This window comes from Diadema setosum, chromosome 19 (assembly GCF_964275005.1).
Source record: "Diadema setosum chromosome 19, eeDiaSeto1, whole genome shotgun sequence".
In the NCBI taxonomy this organism is placed as follows: domain Eukaryota; kingdom Metazoa; phylum Echinodermata; class Echinoidea; order Diadematoida; family Diadematidae; genus Diadema; species Diadema setosum.
In genome coordinates, this window is record NC_092703.1 from 3,129,032 (window position 1) to 3,149,767 (window position 20,736).

The 20,736-nt window shown below is 38.3% G+C and overlaps 1 protein-coding gene across 1 annotated transcript in view; it reads left to right on the forward strand.

Annotated features, from left to right (window-relative positions):
- LOC140242896 (uncharacterized) overlaps positions 1-20,736 on the forward strand; it is a 101,717-nt gene that overhangs the window by 12,585 nt on the left and 68,396 nt on the right. The window contains exon 2 of the mRNA XM_072322642.1: positions 734-955. Coding sequence (XP_072178743.1) covers positions 734-955 — 222 coding nt within the window. The remainder of the gene's footprint in view (positions 1-733; positions 956-20,736) is intronic.

A 20,736-nucleotide genomic window follows, 5' to 3' on the forward strand; every position in this document is an offset into this window, starting at 1 on the left:
AGCAACAACAAATTGAGAAGAGAAGTAATCTGTTAGTTCTACAACCTTCGACGAAACACTGTTGCGAGTGCAAGAAATTATAATACAAATGTAATAATTGTGATATAGACTGATGTATTTTTAAGAAGACACAGCATCAAACACAAAACTGTTATTCTATCATTTTCCCCAGTTTACTCATGGACCTAGGTCCATGTTCTACTCAAGTCATAATCCATTTGCCCTCTTTCCACTTCCATGACTTAATTCCAGCCATGCTGCCCCTCTCAAGCACACCCCACGCCACATTGGTGGCTCCTTCTGTGTTCCCCCCCCCCCCATTTAAAAAAGAAAAAAGATTTATTGGTACCTGGGCTGAGCGAAGCAGCGGTGCCCAGTTACTGTAGGCCTATTCAGTGTTGGACATGACTGCTATGCCTGGGGTCAAAGGCAGGTCAAACTCTGGACCTTGTTTTTATCATGTGTGTAGCATGCACTCCTCTTGTCTGGTTTCCAGACCATTTGCCAATTTTTGTCCCGTCCAAAAAATGCACCCTTTATTCGCTACCCACGACAAAGTTGTCGCTTTCGTCTGCAGGACCATCCCGCTCCACCTGCTACGGCTTTCGTCGTTAAAGGGCGTCGACGTTCTGGGAGGCAAATGCGTATACATATGTAGGAAGATGGTCAGGAAGTCAGACTAGCTCTCCTCTTGGTTACCACTCATTGCTGTCATGCTTTATCTCCTCAACAGCATTTCTCCAAGCTGAAGAACAGGGACGGAGCCATGGCCTCCAAGAAATCTGTGCTCTCGACAAAGAGCTGTCGGCTCGTCACCATGATGGGGCTGACGGCCTCATTCTTCCTCGTTGAACTCGTTGTCGGCTACGTCACGCACTCCCTGGCCCTGGTGGCCGATTCGTTCCACATGCTTTCCGACATCATCTCCCTCATAGTTGGTTTCGTCGCTGTCAGGGTAAGTGCCAACTTTGAAAGTCACATGTAATACAGTATGTATATATGAAGTTTTGAATGCATTACCCGAAAGGGGTGAGGGACAGAAAAGAAGAAGAGGGAGGAAAAAAGTGAAGAAATGGGAGGGGGGGGGGGGGTAGGGGAGGAAAAGGGGGTTGGGGAGGAAAAGGGGGTTGGGGAACTTAGTAGAACATTGACCATACAATAATACAATAATTATACATGATACTTTTATTGATCCTTCCTCATGAATTAAAGAAGAGAAAAAGCTTTCAACAAAAAGAAAAAAGCTTTCGACAAAAATTTCGTTAATTTTGTTGAAAGCTCTTTACGTCCCCTGTGAGTGTAGAAATTACACAAGCAAGTCCTTGGGACTTTTATTTGGTTATACATCAACATTTTGTTAAAAGTCTAACAGTGAAGTATGCAAAGAGATTTTTAACTGATAATCTTGATACCTGAAGTTTTTCTTTATTTAATGAGAATTTTGTTGTAAAACAACCCAGTTTGTTATAATGATAGTGCACTGTAGTCGCTAGGTTTTTGTTTAATGGCTGTTAGATGTGCTATGCATTTTATGTAGATTATTGTTTTCTCATAATAGAATTTACATGGTTTGCCCCAGTTTGCATCCAATCCTGTGTTCTTGTGCATTTGTTCGAATGCTTGCCCTGAAATACAATTGTACTTGTGATCAAAGAACAGCCTGGATTTCTTACCTGCCCGACAAATATCCAAATATGTGATTGAAGTAGTTGTACTCTAACTTCATACACATTCAAAATAACGGTACTGGTGTAAAGCGAAACTGAGGCTGAACTCTGTATCAGCTGGCCAGCGGAGAAACAAGACTTGCAACTACTACACCTTAGATGTGAATATATGTTTGTAGTATGAAAATAGAATGCTGTTAGACATCACAAATACAGATGTTAAGGTATGCACATGGAGAGGGAATGCTACCATTATCAAACATGTGTTAACCCCGATAAAAGAATCCTGGCCCTTCTTTGCCCCCTGAATTCCTAAGTAGGAAACTGTTACATCACCCATGACCTTCTTTCTTCGATAATCTATTCAGTTCATGGAGAGAAAAATTTGATCTTTGACAAGTCTATCAGCTACTGAAATGCCAGGATCTATACTAGACGATAAAAGCCGAGTGGCTACGAGTCAAGATGAAATTCTTTCAAAGATGCCATAACCCCTCTCCCACCCCCTTCTCAGTTGAAACCTTTGGGTATTGCATAGGATGCATACATGCCTACATAGCAATACAAGTGTGAGGGTACATGCCTGTATACATCTATTGTGCACCCTTTTTTAATCCCAAGCCACTCTCCGACACATCACAGTGAACAACAAGCAGTCAAACAGACAATAGAATGTGCTGAGCTGTTGTGAGCTGAAGAGGTTGATAAAATAGGGCCACTGTTGGCTCTATTCTCCCTGCTTTGCATTCAGCACAGGAAATGGGGGGGGGGGGGGGGCGAGGCAGGGTGGGGGTGGGGGCATGAGGCGCGCCTTTTGGTGGTGACCATTATCACTCCAAGCTGCTTGCAGTAGATAAGTGCAGGTGTAGTAGGCGATTATGTCCCCCCTGGAGAAACACTCCGGGGGACCAAATCTCCGTGTCAGGTTTCAGGATTTAATGTCTTAGGATGTGATATCCTGATTTCAACCGGCGATATGGTCCTAGGTCTTTTCAACACTGACGGCAATAGTGTCCCTACTCCCACACACAGTAACTCTGCCAGCAGCGATAGCGCCAGTCTGTGGCCGATGTGTACTGCGACAGTACAGGACACTGGGTCGAAATTTAATCATTTTAAATCTACATTTCAAGTGGTGTCTGTTTGGTACCATGACCGTATCTATTAATAGTTGAGTGGAAGTTCTGATGTGATTTGGATAGCAAAATTGCACTTCATATCCGAATATTAGTGTTTGGTTCCAGACTTACGTGGTGACTAAGTCGCTGCGTTCTACATAACACTCAGTCCCACACATTCCTATTTTTGCTGGGCAAGAAAATCGTCCTATTATTGGTATGTACACGTTGTATCACTTGAGCATGTTTCTGTTTTATTTAGTGGTGTTTACACTGTGGTGGTGGTGGTGGTGGTGGGGGGGGGGGGTTCAAAGTTAACCCCATCCCCATTACCATGCAACGTTTCACAAGTTCTACGTCTGCATTCTGAATGCCACCATGGGTACGACTTTCGTGAAATTCATTTTGGAAAAAATAATAATGATAATACACCTGCAGTCACTACGTGTATTCTGTATGGCGCACATATTCAATGTTGGTGCCAAAGGCGCTTTAAAAAGGAAGGAAGAAAGAAAAATATACACACATTATCTAGGCCTACAGTACATGTACAAAACATGACAACAGGGAAGTAAATGACAAAAAAAAAAAAAGGAAACATAATCCCTGACAAGATTTTTTTTTTTAAATATATATATCATGGATTGCAGTTATATGTAATCCTCAACACGTAATACGTCCCTAGTTTAGATTTGAATGTTCCTGTAGATGGAAGTTGGCGCAGTGGAATATGTTACAGTTTGCATGATCCTATGACCGAGAGAGAGAGAGAGAGAGAGCGATCCCCATCCATGTTAATTTCTTGGTATTAGAATGGACAGTGCATCTCACATGAAGAACGTGTAGGCTTCGTCTCCGCTTCAATGTGTATTTGGGAATCGTACAGAGACTTGCAAGTATGCGGGGAAAGAGAGTGAACTGAATGATGTACTAATAACAGAATCTTGAAAATGATATTTTTTTTTTCAACGTAAAGAACAGAAGATTGGTGATATGTTATCAAACTTTTTTTGTGACAGGCGGGAGGAATAATTTTGGTATTGTTGAAGTTTTATAACATCTCCCTGTGGAGATTACATAGCAGCAAATTGGAAAAAAAAAATCCAAATGAGAAAATATAAAAAGGAAAAAAAGAAATAGCATTCATTTTGCGGATTTAGAGAATATATTTTTTATGAAACTTAAATTATGCAACTGCATGATATCTAATACTCCGCTGAACTTGAATAATATGATTTGGAAAAGACATTTCCTGGACCCCTATAACACCTATAACGGACTGTTTTTGATGGAATGATGTAAAATTGCTAGCAATGTGAACATACTTACTTAGCATGTCATTTGAATCTAATAGTAAATAAGAAAAATTAAGCTTTACTATTAGTCAGCTTAAGGTCATTGGATGCAAACTAGATTTTCAGGTCTGGGAAACATTCTTCAAGACAGTTTTGCATTGGCGGATGACACGGTAAACGCAGTATAGGTTTTAAGACACAAAGAGTTTTATATCATCTGCATAACAATGATAACTACTACAATGTTAGCGAAATACACTTCACTGATTGTCAATTCTGAGAAAACAACAACTTTCAAGCAGTTTACTCAAAAAGAATAAAAGTGAGATTAGACGGTAGTCTCAGAGAAACTCCAAACCTATTGTTATTTCTTAAATTTTGATAAATAGCAACTCTTTTACAATCCTGTGGGAATACACCTTATCTCAGGCTGGCATGTTTGTGATTCTTATAATAACGGGTATAATACCAAAACTGTGCTACAATTCTTAACCAAATCAGTTGTCAGTGGCGTATCTAGGGAAAACGGCGCCCTGGGCAAGCGCGAAAATCTGCGCCCCTAATTTCTGAAAAAGTGTTCAACCTAAACCCCATCCCGATAGAGACTTTATGCTTTTTCATATCATATGCTTTTGAGGTCTTTTGAGGGTGATTTAAATGTAATAAATTTTGACGATTGAACGCAACGAGCGAGCCGAAAATGTTTGTATTTCAGCTTATAAAACATGGAATTCTTGTCATTTCAGCTTATTTAATCTTACAAGAGACCAGTTCGTAATTACACTCTGCGCATGAGCAGAAAAAGGTCATTTTTACCAACAGGCATTTTGGTTTGTAAATTCATTGAGATAAGCATCCGTGATGCAATAATTATTCATGTGATCCTTATATAAATGAGGCTTGCCAGCACATCCACCTGACAACAAGACTGTTATTTCGCAATCATCGCTATAAGGAAATAGGCTGTTATTGCATTCAAATACAAAACATGAATTCCATAAATTGTTACGTCGGGCACGCTTATGCATTATGCCCCCTTTGAAAACGAGTGAAGTGCCTAACCAGCAGAGAAAAAAGAAAGGTCATTTCTACCAATGTGTAAATGAGGTAATTACGAACTGGCTTATTCTAATCAAGATATAGTGACGGCCTTATAGATAACGATTTATACCAATAAACTGAGGTCTTGAAAAAATACTCCATCTTAGTACGCGCGAGTGAGCTGAAATTTGCATAGGCCCTATTTCCGCGTCATCATCACGTTTTGTTCTTATATTTTTTATGACAGATATTAGGCGAGCGAGCCGAAAATTGTTGTTTTCCAGCTTACAAAACATGGAATTCTTGTCATTTTTGCTTATTAAATCTTACAATTCTAGTCAAAATAATAAGGCCAAGTAAAAAAAGAAACCAGTTTCTCGTCCTCGCGCGCATCGATTTTGGCGGCCGCGTCGATTTTTTTACTATTTGCTATTTTCAAAATGGCGCTGAAAATACCAAGAAATTCATAATTCTCCTCCCAACCCGCTCCCCGCCCGCCTCGATTTTCAGTTGCCGCATCGACTTTTTTGATATTTACTATTTTTCGGTACGTCGTGGTGTAGACAGGACGTTGAGCACCTTCTGTACATTTCTCTCGTGCTGTTGCCTGCTTCATGTGCTGCTAGATTGATTGCGCAATGTAACCACAAACCCCGTTATAACGAGGTCCGTGGGACTGGCGATATTACCTCGTTATAACCGCTACCTCGTTATAACCGTACTCATCAAAAACAAAGAAAAACATATAAGCATGACGTCATATACCCATCAATGAAACTTAAACGTACCCTTCGCGTTGTTATTACACAATTATTGAGCGTTATTATTGAGAGAATAAAGGGAGATTATTTGTGAATTAGACGAAGAAATAGAGGCTGAAATGATAAGTTAATTCTTTATTGTAATTCTTGCTTGTTTAGCTTTTTCTAAACACCAGCGCAAACATGGGGGCAAGGCTATATAGAGTAACATACAGGCCTTGTTTACCGTAACTTGCTAGTTATTTTTACGCTGTTGGTGCCCAACGGGAATGTGATGATTTCATGAAACATTTCGGCTGTAATCTTGTACACAATGTATGATCGTTGCGCCCAAATGGATAAAAAATGCGTTCTTTGTTTTCTTCCGAAAATCTCTTCGCGTTTTGTACGACCGTTCTTGAAAATATGCGACAGGATTTAATGTGGGAGGTTGTCATCTTGTTTACGCAAATCTGTACCAGATCTATTCAAACTAATAAATGCGTTTGTTTCTTTTTCTGATTTAGGTAAACATGCGTCATTCAACTTTTTTACGCTACTGTCACCTGGCGAGATCGCGATGATTTCAGAGTAACATACGTGCGTTGTTTACCGCTAACTTGCGAGGTACATTTTTGTATTTTACGCTGTTGGTGCCCTGCGGGAATTCGATAATTTCATGAATCATTAATTTGGCTGTAATTTTATCGTTACGCTCGAAGGGATTAAAAATATGTTCTTTATTTTCTTCCGAAAATCTTTTCGCGTTTTGTACATCCGTTCTTGAACTGTTGAATGCGTTTGTTTCTATTTCCGAGCACCGATTAAGTAGGTTAACATGCGTTATTCAACAATTTCTACGCTACTGTCACCCGGCGAGATCGCGATGATTTCATTAATTATTTCGGCTTTAATCATACACACTCATATTTAAATTATCATTCGTTAAATGATAATGAACAAATCCAGATATATTCAAACTAATACATGCGTTTGTTTCTTTTTCCGAGCACCGATTAAGTAGCTTAACATGCGTTATTCAACTATTTTTACTCTACTGTCACCCGGCAGGATCGCGATGATTTCACTAATTATTTCTGCTTTGATCATACACACTCATATTTAAATTATCATTTAAAAAATTTCTTAAATGAGAATGAACAAATCCAGATCTATTCAAACTAATAAATGCGTTTGCTTCTTTTTCTGAACACCGATTAAGTACAGGTTAACATGCGTTACTCAACTATTTTAACGCTATACTATCACCCGGCGGGATAGGGGCGATGATTTTATTATTTCGGCTTTAATCATCCAAACTCATATTTGCTCAAAACCTGCAAAAGAACTGGAAGTCGGAACTAAAATTGGAAAGGATATAACGATGAGTTGCACACGCATTCCAATTGTCCATTTTTGGTCACAGTTTTATTGATGGCTACATGAAAAGTTTTTGAATGCGTTATCTATTTTTTTCTCGTTGCACTGTGGTCTGACCTCATAATTATCACGCACGCGTTTCTCGCGAAAAAGAAAATCGAATGATTATGTTTAACAATTTAGTAGGAACATCGGAAGGTGTTCCTGTGTCTTATCGCGTGATTAAGAAGAAAACATGGAAGGAACGGTTCTCTGCAAAACGGGAAAAGACGTGGATAGCGAGATTTCGGTTTCCAATGTTTCATTTGTTGCGTGTTTGAAAGCGGCAATTTGGTCGAGAAATGGAACCTCGTTATATCCGATCAAATTGCTAATGTTTTTCTTTATCATGATTTACCGAAATTGTCCTCGCTATAACCGGAATCTCGTTATAACCGAACTCGTTATAACCGATTCGTTCTGCCTTAGGTTTACACGCGAAGGAAAACGGGACGGACGCGATCACCTCGTTATAAGAGGTTCCTCGTTATAATTCGTTATGATTCATAGGTTCAACAAGTGATGCATAAATGTCACTATTTTATGTAAAAAAAAAAACCACGTTTTTTCCCATACCCTTCATATGACTAAATGAATACAGTTACAGTGTAGTTAAATTGGTATACTTGTCATGCATAAACAGCAATATAGGGGAGAGCGGGGAGAAGTGGGACATTATTTCAAGTTCGCCGATTTTCTTCTTATATCTTTTTATAGAAGAGATGATTACATTTCCTTTCGGGCATGCATGAAGGTTCATATGGTAGGTAACATAAAGAGCTATAAACTGGGGGTGGCACTGTTTTCAATTTTCTGCAGTTAATAAAAAGAAAAAAACCTTATTTTGGGGGAGAAGTTGACCCACCCGTGGGTCAAGTGGGACAACGGCAAGGGAGAAATGGGACGGTGTTGGTAAAGTGTGACATCCTATAGAAATGTCGGAAATGCCAAAGTTGGAAGGCGTAATGAAACATTGGTAATGAAAACAGTCAAACATGCTTTAAAATGATCTTTATTTTAACAAAACAAGTTTGAACAACATGTTTGAAAATCTGAACTGTTTTACATGTAATGCTATTATTAGGGACAAATGGGACACGTTGTCCCAACTGTCCCTCACATGGCATATACATGAATATGTACGACTGCTCAGTAACCACGCAGGCATTTGTCAAAAACAAGTTATATTAGTTGCATATCAATAAGGCTCACCACCAGCTTCAATTGTGCCCTTGAAATCATGAATACAAAGACAACAGGTTAATTAGCCTGATTTTAAAAAAATGTCATATTTTGGGGGAAATTTTCAATAGCAATTTATACATACTTAGAATTTGCCGAGCTGCATGGCTTTCTTAGTGTGATGTATGGTTGCTAGGGGCTTATTTTAGATATAAGCCAATCGCTGATTGGTTGAACAGTTTTTGATTCAGAGAACGTGTCCCACTTGACCCGCGTCCCAACTCACCCCGCTCTCCCCTACGCAGATTTGGTATAAAATTATGCATCACTCAAATGATAAGTGGTTTATATCACTGCTAGTTCTTGGTAGCACTGTAATGATGGCCATGGAAGAAATGAAGGGAGAATGTGACTTACTTTCACAGGTACATGTTTTTACTACATATGTAGTTTTGGTATATAATCATTCATCATCAAAATGATGAGTGATTATCAAATGTCTTTTTAGAACATGAAGAAACATCTTTAAATGTTTAATGCTATAATGCCATATCAGTATCATTTTGACATGCATCTGCAATTGTACAAGCCAGTTTCCAGTTGAATGTGCTACACTTATTGTACTGTGAAGAAATGCAGATACATACCAGCTGTGTGGACACAAAAAGTCACAAACACAAATGATAAATAAAGCAGTGTTTTGAATATCATGGAATTTATTTCAGTCTTGCATTTGTTGAAAGACATGTTTTATACCTGTTTCAATTAATAGCACAATACATCAGAATTGCAAGTACGCTGGTATCAGAAATGCCATTACAATACCAGTATTAAGATGGCCATTTTCCCTTCGACAACTGTAGTGGAAAGAAAAAGCAAATGTATTTCTGCATGCATGAAGTTTCATTTCAAGTATATCTATTTGTTTAAAAATGCACAGAGTGCAGGCAAGACATACACTTGGGACCTGGTCTCTCATAACACAGCTACCAGAGTGATATTTCATTTCATAAACCGGATATAGAAAATACATGTAGTAAAGCTCTCTCTCTCTCTCGTTACCTTTCTCAGAATTACCGGACGAGAAACACATATTTCTTTCATTTTGACAATCCTCGAAAAAATAGTAAGATATCAAATAGTAAGGACCTCCCTCATCGCCTTCCTCAAAAAACCCGGACGAGAAACTGCTTTCTTTTTTTACTTGGCCTAATAGTGACGGCGTTATAGATAACGATTTATACCAACAAACAGAGGACTTGAAAAAATCCTCCGAAATTTGTATATTTCTGCGTCATCATTACGTTTTGTTCTTATTTTGTTTTGTTTTTTGCCCCTCCCCCCCCCCATGTTCGAAACAGTTGGCGCCCTCCTTTGATCCAATCGGCGATCTCTTCAGAATAAAAGAAATTGCAGCCGCTGCTACGTGAAACATTTTGCCTGTTAAATATAAAATGACATGTGTGAACACAATATACATTGTCATTTTGTCCGCGTCATCATCATGTTTTGTTTTTATCTTATTTGATTTGGTTTACTGCCCCCCCCCCCCCCCCCCCCCGTTGGGTCGAGGGTTTTTTTTTTCTTCTTCTTCTTCTTCTTCTTCGTTTTTTTTTTGTTTTTTTGTTTTTTTTTCGTTTTTTGTCGCCCCGAAGAAGTGGCGCCCGGGACAAGTGCCCCCCTTGCCCCCCACACCGATACGCCACTGTCTGTTGGGATTGTATTTAGTTCACGTGATTTGTTTGGTGAGTTCTTGATTAATAAGTTAATGTTCTATACCATCTAGATTTATAGTGACATACTGTAACTCACTCAATTCTTACTTGGCCTCACAGACAATGTCATCTGACTGTACGATGGAAGTTTGGAAAGACTGTTGAATTGCCAGGATTCTACCAACAAAATTCTGATTAAAACAATTTTCAAGCTCAGTCTGATCACCATGAGTGAGGTATTTTGGTAAAAGTTAAAGCAATAACAGCTTTATACAGTTTCTTTGTGTCTTTCCCACAATCCGTAATACTTTTGAATGGTAATTTGATGAAGACTTAATGAAGGCATTTACATATTGCTTTTGAGTACAATATCTGCTTGTGAAATTCCCGTTTTATGGACCTTAAATTTCGTTTTATTTGTCAGCGAAGATTTGCTCGAGCTATTTCTTGGGTATGGTACCATAAAGCGTTGGGGTGAATAAACCTTGAGCCGTTTCTTATGTGCTAATATTTATCAACCTTCCGCTGCCCGCCTTGTTACACTTGCCAAGAAACGTGAACACATAATCCTTCAAGATCTGCACTGGCTTCCTATAAGATATCGTATTCAATACAAGATCCTCCTCATTACTTTCAAGGCACTACACGGAACAGCCCCGCACTACATTACAGAACTCATAACCCCATATAAGCCTACTAGATGTCTCCGATCCTCTGCTCGAAACTTGCTTGTTGTACCTACCATTCGAACGAAGTCTTATGGGGACAGGGTTTTTTCTTTTGTTGCACCTACTCTATAGAATTCTCTGCCAGACCCACTTATAGAAGTCAGATGCCAATAGACAATTTCAAACAAAAACTCAAAACCTATCTTTACGAAATAGCCTATGATTGTTAAACTTGAAGTCATTTTTCAGTAGTACTGGCAGCTCTGACCTTTAATGTACGTATATTTAAGAAATAGTGATTGTAGGGTTATATATTGTGCTTGGTAAATTGTAATTTTGTTGCTACATTTTCTATTACGGTATAATTTGTCTGTTTGTTTGTAAAGCGCATTGAAATTCTTTTCAAGTCTGAAATGCGCTATATAAGAGCTTGTTATTATTATTATTATTATTATTATTATTATTATCATTATTATTATTATTATCATCATCATCAAGGGCAGAAGTGAAAAAGATGCATGTTGTAAATTCATGTATTCACTTATTGAATTCTTCATCAACACTATAATAGTTAGGTCAGGGAGGTGAGACACCTCCCTGGTTAAGTTCATATTCTTAGGGTCTTAGGTTAACAATATTTACAAGAACAATGAATTTTCTTAACCAATTCTCAATTTGGGTTTCGTCAGAAACACAGCACCGTTCATGTCCATTTGAAGTTTATTGACCACACACCGCGCATACTATTTATAATCATTCTTATCTTATTGGTATCTTCCTGAACTTCTCCAAGGCCTTCGATACAATTAATCATGATATTTTACTTCACAAAATATTGTCTTATTATTGAATACGGGGGAAGGCCTTGGAGTGATTCAGGAATTACCTACAACATCGAAAACAATACATAACTCTGAACGAGAACAACTCAAGTCTATTATAGGATTCATTGTGGCGTCCCACAGGGTAGCTTGTTAGAGGACCTTTACTTTTTGTTATTTACATGAATGGCTTTTGCAGATCATGTGACATACTCTCATTTATACTCTTTGCTGATGACTCAAATATTTTCTTTTCTCGCCAAAATCCAGATACTCTCGTTCGAATCGTTAATTCCGAATTAAAGAAAAAGTGTTTCAGTGGATAAGAGCTACTGAATTATCACTTAATCTCCAGAAAACCGAGTAATATGCTTTTTAGCAATTCCAGAAGCTTTACGCATAGGTTATTTCTGATGACTCTGCACGTATCACGATGGACGATAAACTTTAGTGGAGGCCGCATAATTTCGACTAATATTGATATCATTGATAGACTCAAGTTTCATATCAAATTACCCTGTTTGTTGCGGTTGTATTTTCTCTAATTTTAATTTATCTTGATTACGGACTCCTAGCATGGGGTAGTGCCCATCAAACTATACTAGATAAACTACTGTTACAAAAGAAAAAAAAAAAACGAGCACTTCGTATTATTTGTGGCATCCCGCCACGTTCTTATTCAGATCCATTATTCACTAAATGTAAGATTTTGAAAATCAAAGATTTGTACCTTTATTTTTTCATCTTGGCAAGTTTTGTGTTTAATTACAACACAAATGCACTTCCCAATATTTTCAATTCAATGTTCCCACGGAACCATTTTTTTCATAAATATCCCACTAGGCAATCGATGAGTTTCATTTACCCCTCCTGAGAACTTTATTGGCTCAGAATACATTTTATTTACACCGGTCCCAGATTTTGGAATTCATTAAGCTGTGAAGCAAAAAAAAAAAAAAAATATTCATCTTTGTATTATTTTAAGTGCAAGTTGAAATTCTTTCTGTTAAATCCTCTCTGATATCTTTTTTCTTTATTAGCTAGGTCTCATCAACCTCAGGGTTCAATACACCATCAATCAGTCAGTCACTAAATTCATTATTTCGCAATGATTTAGCTATAATGATACTTCCACAGCTGTGAGCTGTGAGCTCTGAAGCACCCCAATTCCCTGTTCCATTTCCCTTGTTCAGCGTGTATAGGCATTCTCTTTTTTCTTTTTTTTCCTTCCGTTCTTTCCATCTATTCTGTCAAGACGTCTTGTGTTTATCCTGTTTTGTTCCGTCCTGTCGTAAATTATATTTGTGATAAGTATTTGTAAATAAGTAATTCATAAGATTCTTTGAGTGGTTAACAGTATACAAGCTTGTTAGTGGACCTCTCAATTAAAACATAACTTTGCATTTTTGCCAGTATGCATTCTTATGTTAAACTGTATCATTTTATCTCTTGCAGAGGCGAATGTTTATGTTCATGATGTAATTCCTGATTTATTCTGTTTTATGTTTGTTGGAAAAAGAAGAATGAAAATAAATGAATTGAATCAAATTGAATTGAATAATCCTTTGTTCATGATCTGATTCGTCCAGATTATGCGGTAAAAGATATCATACCGTATATATGATCAGGAGCATGCAGAGAAGGGAAACCTATTTGCAAATACTTTACAAATTTCCTACTTCGTTGACTTCTACACCTGATAATCAGTTTGTTCCCTATACGATGAAGTGCAAAAAAAATAATAAAAATAGTGAAAACATTCATGGACAATATGATATTTATACTGCCCTTAGAAGTAGGTCCCTACATGGCAGCTCCTTCTTTGCATATTTTGCCCATAATTTGTATGTCATTCAAAGTTCATTTCGTCTTTCGACAAAAACATAGTATGTACATTTCAATTTCTCAGGCAACAGAGAATGAGGTAAATATAACATTGTATATAGAATATAAGACAATATGATAACAGGCCTATATTGTGAGATGATTTCGACAAAGGATTGAATAGCATCAACTTCTTTTCTGCGGCCCCTGGTATTACCTTCTTGTTAGTGCAGGATGTTATTAGTGTTATTGGATTTGTCATTTCTGTTGAGAAACAGCTGATAGATTGCATGTATGGAGGAAAGGTGATGATTTCCCTTTTTTATGCCAATAATTGGTCTTGCACTGAGAATCATACTAGTTTGTGGGGGGGGGGGGGGGGGTGTTGTTATTAAGCGTACCTAACCTTATGCCAAAAGAGCCCAATTCCCAACATTAACTGTAAAGTAGCCTACTGCTAGGAATCACATTTGTCAATAACCCCACCATGAAGGGACTATTATGGAACAGTTATATTATTATTTCTTGAATCCACTAAACAAATCAAATAACAACACCTCAGCGGCAAATCATCCTTCTGACCTGCTGATTTAAGTCCCTTGCACTTTGACGTTAGCGAATACTACAGTATAATAGTAGGCTTGTTCTTCTAAACCCACCGATCAAGTCCTTTCTCGGCGGCGATTTGGTCCCCCCGAATTTGCGTATAAATCCGCCCATTCGACCCCCTCAGCGGCGATTTGGTCCCCCGAATAGGCTTCTTCGTACAAACCCGGCGATTCGATCCCCCTCGGCGGCGATTAGGTCCTTGCGAAACGGATATTTGGTCCTAGGATACTATTTCCTAAATTCGAACCCGGAAATAAGGTCCCCCGGAGTCTTTTTCCGGACGGACATTACTTCCTACCACACAGGCATAGTGTAAACAATACCATGCCAAGTGACATGAAAATTCACTGTCCATCATGGTAACATGACATTTGCTCAGCAACAAGTGCTGGGGTCTTATTATCTCCAAGGACTAGGGTTAGGGTTGTGAAAGGGTTTTGGGTTTTATATAGTTTGATGGGAGGATTAGGATTAGGGTTAGGGTAATATTTTTGTGGTTAGCTTTTGTGTCTGGCTTCAGAGTGCAGATGTTTCATGGGAGCAATTGTCAAAGGAGCAAATACCATGGAAGCATCCGTCATATTCATAGCTTAACCCGTTCCATACGGGAACCTGGTGGCCTGCGTATTGAAGTCTTCAGAATTCAGTATGGAATGGGTTTGAAGATATCAAACCTGGGACATAGGCCTACAGTGTACAAATGTCCTCCACCCATTATTTGGTCTCATTTCGTAGTGATTCTTTTTAAGGTTTCAGGTTTGATGTATAACCTTCCTCACAGAATATATCCACAAAGCGCCACCTACCTGATGTATGTCAAGTGTCATGGTAATATGCTAATGAGAGTTGTCAAGAATAGTATTCTATGAATGTACTAGAACAAAACCTACTACAAGTTTGCTTCATTATAATGGTTAGACAAGCATTTTGTGATGTTCATTTGCTTATTGGTTTTAAGACTGCTACAAAAGAGAAAAGAAGTGTCACCAAGTTTCACTTTCATATAATGCCCAAAGCTCAAATGGTCAATTATGTACAATTTACATGTAGAGTTGTCTAATTTGGCGTTTTTGTGGAGAGTGAAAAAGATAGCCAGATACTGTATATAGGGTTTCGTGTACAGGAACTTTCGCGCATGAGGTCACAGACATTTTTGCGAGATGTTTTTGCGAATTGACTTCGAGGCTATTGTAAGTGCACTGGTAAGCTAGCGCATGGCAACATTTCGTGTTGTTGATTTTGCATTCCAACAGTGTATCGCGAAACTCATGAAAATTAAATGTTTGCGAAAATCAGCTTAGACAGTAGATTGTTGACTGCAGCCATGTGACTGTGATATTGCTCAGTGATAAACCTTTTTGTGTATTTTTGCCAATCACACTTTTTTATGAAGGGGTGGAAAGCAAGATGCCCTGTATTTCTGTGGAATAAGATTGTTTTATATATTCAATGACACCAAATTACCGGTTTTTTATTTTTTTTATTTGTTTTTTTATCTGAGACGTACAGTGTATGACCTGTGCACAATCTAACTTCCCAGGAATCTTGCCATACAGTACAGATGTCCTTTGTAGCTACACACAGCATGCCTCAGGCCCTTGGCTTCTAGTGATTGTGCACATGTACAGGATGAATAAAGTAGGCCACGTGATGGAAATGTTCCTGGTCAAGCCATGATAAGTGGTGTGATCTGCACACATGACCCATATCTTTGCCAAGAAAGGAACAAGGTCCTGCAAAACTCCTTGTTTGTGCCACGTGTTTTGAATAGAGAATATCAAGAAAAAAATGTGATTGGAACAAAGAGATTTGAAGGTTGAAGTTCTTTAAATGTACAAGTGTAATGCAAAAAGTTTTACATACATGTATCACCTGGAACAATCTTCTGTTTAAAATTCTTGGTCTTATTGCTGCAGGCTGGTGACACCATACAGGAAATAATTTTTCCTCTCAATATTGAATAGCAATTTTAGACTAGTTGTAATGAAATCGCTATGCAAATATTTTGTATAGCAGTCATACCAAATTGCATAGCAAATTGCTATGCTATTGCTACCAGGAAAATTATTCCTTACCATACATGTAGCAGGTGTAAACTTAATGCATTTTTGAAAAAATGTTTGCTTTAATGTTTGTTTAAATGTTTGCTAGCATTCAGGAGCCCCTCACCTGATAAATTAATTGGATTTCCATAAACCCATCCACAACCAAGGCAGGTTTCTGCACACATATTTTGCATTATATACACTTGCCGACTCTTAAGGTTCTAGGTACATCTGTAGGGCCTTTACAGTGTGTAGTGCTCTAGTGTAGGCAAGTATCGGTCACATAATAATTGGCACATGTACATCATGTACATCAGGTGCTAATTGTATGGGGGCCCTTGCTCAAATGAAGTCATGAGATTGCTTGGAGATCAGTGGCCATATTGTAGGGTTCACCAGAAGCAGGTATCCTTAAAACTACATTGACAAACTGTACATTCATGACTACATGTAATTTAGGGTGTGTTTATGCTGAATTTGCAAAGGCAGAATCAGCGTTTTGAAACGCTGATTCAAAACGCCGTTCACGGGAGCACTGTTTATGCTCACTTTCTTCGAGTCTTGGGAAGAGCGTTTGCGATTGCTTTGCTGACCTCAGCAGAGGCAGGTCAAATTGGGGCGCACGCTGTGATCGGAGGCCTGGCCTGGGAGAGCAGCTGGGAAGACATGCGTATGCACAGTACGTGGGAAAACTGCACAGGCAAGGGTAGCTGGCTGGCCGGGCGCGCGCTTTTTCACGTGAACCGGAAAGACGTTTAGATGACGTCACTCTAAACGCGTTTAGAAACGCTATTGCGTTTATGCTTCCCCGTCAAACGTGATTAGTCAGAAATGCCGATCGTAAACGCACCTTTTTGTGCGTTTTGGATCGGCGTTTCGAAGTGAGCATGAACGCAACAGCGTTTTGCACTAATCACGTTTCAAAACACGGCCCTAGTTTGCTGAAATGAGCCACCCTTTTCCAGGCAAAGCATTTCAATGCACTGTTTGATGTACAATGTACACTATACTTTGTATTTCATGTAAAAACAGAAATTTTGGTGTGAGTAACTTTTCGCACTCGGATGAGGTGGTTCTGTAATTTTGTGCAATTTTTATTTTGCTGTTCAAATCAAACAGATTAAATTGTACTTTGTACATTGTATATCACATCACTTGAACACTATATTTCACATCATATGCAAAAATATATATGTGTAAGAGTTTGGTTTTTCATGAGTATCTTTTTGTGCAGAATGACCGCAAAAATTTTATGCTGAAAAAAAAACAACAACTTTAAACCTAATGTATTGTACGTTGTAAATATCTGTATGTTGGATGCTTATAAGTATATCATGAGTCGACAAGATGAAACAGAGCTCACTACATGTACATTGTACATGTATTTCATTCTCTGTTGTAAACATTTGTTTTGAATGACTCATCCTGCATACTTTAATACTTCGTATTTTTTTGCTTCAGGCAAGCCTTTGATATTTGAGATCTTCATGTTATTCACTAGATTTATTCCTTGTTAGAAAAGAGTGCAGCTCATCCCATAGCATCAGTCCCTTTGAGAGAAATTTCATGTGAAACTGCTTACATTGTAACTGATGAAAAGTTGCCATTCATCATGTTCGCCTGTAGGAGGAAGCTCATTAGGAATAGAGATAATGCATTCACAATGTGCTTCGACTGTTAAACCAATAACCAGACAGAGACTTTTGTCAATGTTAGGAATAGACAGTAACTGTGTTCTAGCCTCAGGTTGTGAGTATAGGGTGCATTCACATTTCAATCCCACAATGTTATTTCGGGGACTGTTTGACGTCATTGTTTCTCTTTTAATGATAATCATACGAACCGTGGGGCTCCAATGTGCAGTTGACATTGAACGTTCTGCTCCTGTCTAACCAGTGTAATGACTTCCAATATGACTGTACCGAAAAGGTTCAAGAACTGGAGTTCTAACTGTCTATCAATCAGAGAGTTTTCTGTGGATCCATCTGATGTTTAGAGAGTCCTACAGACCATGTGCATACTGTGAGCACCATAAAAGATAATGGGGGTTTGATACTGTCATCTATTTCCACAAGCAATCTGAAAATTCATTATGAAGTCTGAACGTTGATTTTGTAATGTCACTTTATACTTTAATTCAGTTGTTTTAATTCTGCGAGTGAAATTAAATGTAAATTCCTAGGTTGATGATGAAAGTCAATCCTGTCCAGAAGTACAATGTACAATACATATGTGCAAAAGTGTAAGTCTTGGCTGTGTATTTTAGAAGTATTTGATACCGAATTTTAGAAGTATTTGATAATGATACCGAATTTGCCTGTAAAGCAGAACTTTTTATCATTTTTCCAATCGATTCTGACATAATATAGCTGATATGGTATAATCCTTGAGTATAGCTCTTTATGAATGAGTACATGTCAGATGATAGTGTCCATACTGTTATGTCCATTCGGGTACACAGTACAATTTTTATTTTTAATTCATCACTTTGTATGCATTTCCCATTCATCCATCCCTGTGTCTCTATCGTTGTAAATGTTCTGCTGGAAGATCTTTTAAAAGTAGGGATGGTGAAAAGTAATTCTTTAATAAAGACATGTTAAAGTACTACATGTTCCTTTAGAGAGAGGCTGCTCATTGGGCAAAGGGGTACAATGTATGAATCGGGCGTCTTCCTACTTACACACCTGTGAGGCAGATCCAGTTTGGCATAAACCTTGCTTTCTTGATTTGCGTGCTTAATTTGAATGCTGAAATACATTCATACACTGTATGATTGCAATCATGATTTCAATCATCGTTCGTTCACACGACTCACATGATAGAGGAAGGCTGTGCAGAGTCTCCATTGTTGAATTTCAGAGCGAGGAAGGGAAGTTTGGCCTCTTTTCAAGTTCCCATCAAGCACTCTTGAGCCATCAAAGTAGCAAGCATTCAAGGAGCGTGGTCTTTCTGTCAAAGTGGTTGAAAGGTGGTTCAAAGGTCATCATAAGCTCCGTCCCTGAAACGAAACACGATAGGAGGTCAGTTACGTTCACACGGTCATTTCAGTGCTTCATTCGAACAAAGCGTGATTGAAAAACACCTTTGGACCGTCTTCATTTGAAACACAGATTGGAATTGTGATTCAAATCACCCTCTGCAATTCCAGTTCGCATTCACACGGCAAGAATGCTTGATTTTTCTGGAGTGATGCGTCATGACTATCGTGTTTTAAATTAAGCACTCTCTGTACATGTGAAAGCAAGGAAAGAATTCAAATTTGAGTGGCAGCATCAAACATGGGTTTGAAGGGAATAAAACTTACAATGTACATGTTCAAGTGACTACCATCATGTGAGCCTCCTTGATTGTACCAGTGGTTGTACATAAAATGCAACCAGTTCAACCGTGAACATTATGTTTCAGTAGTATTAGGTTTTACATGCATTGTGTGTAACATGTCAACTAGAAATGAAATCAACTGATGCTAATGTGTACCAATGCACATCACTTCCCCCAAATAAAATGGCAGCAAGACTCCTTTTCTAAAGTTTGATACATTCCATTATGGATTGATATTCATTGTTGAAGTACAACTCTTGGATTGAATGGATATTAACTACATTCAGGGTTACATTCATATATATTTTTTTTTTTTTTTGGTCACCTGCCAAAAGTAACCAAAATGTTTATGGTAGGCAAATATGACTTCTGTAACACATGTACATGTTCTAGTCCATAGTTTTCATGGGGGGGGGGGGGATTATTGATGAAGCATTACCCAAACCACTGCTTATCCAGGCATGGTTCAACCTTTTTCCTTTCTTCCTTTCTTTTGCCTGCAGGGGTGAGGGTGCCTCAATATGTACATTATGTATTGACTGGAGAATAAAGGATTCAAGAGAAAGAAAATCAATGATGGCTGGTCGCACCAGACATAGGGCTTACCCACTGTTTTTATACAGGTATACATGATAGGTGATACATACAATATACTACACATATGAAGCTTCATTTCTCTAGTACACGTAGGAGAATCTTGCAAATCTGGTTCGACAGGTGGTCATCATTTGTAGGCAGTTCTGAGCATACATGTATCAATACAATGATACACACCTGGTCAAAGCTTCAGTGCTTTCTTTTATTCATTTTTTTTTTTACATAAACCTTACAGATGAAGAATATCATCAATCGTGCAAGAGGCTGTGGTGGAATATTGGGAGGGCTTCCATTCTTGAAAGGTCATCTATTGTTGTTTACCTACATACAAATAGTGAATGGTCATAGTGCGATAGTACAAGATTTCGCACGAGGTGAAAGATAGAGGCGCTCTATTCCACGAGAAGAAGTTGAGTTGAATAGTGTGCCTCATCTTTCACCGAGTATGAAAGTTTGTTCCACTGCACGAATAAAGACCATTTTATGATACATTGTCTTTAAGATACAACTCTTTCGAACATCAACAGATGTGGTCCACACTGATTCTTAAATTTAGCACAGAAATGACAACCATTTTCCGTGAAAAATGAATGAGTTGACACACAGTCACAGTCATTGTGTACTTGCGTACGCAAAACTGATCGGTTGAAGTTATTTACAAAAATGAATGA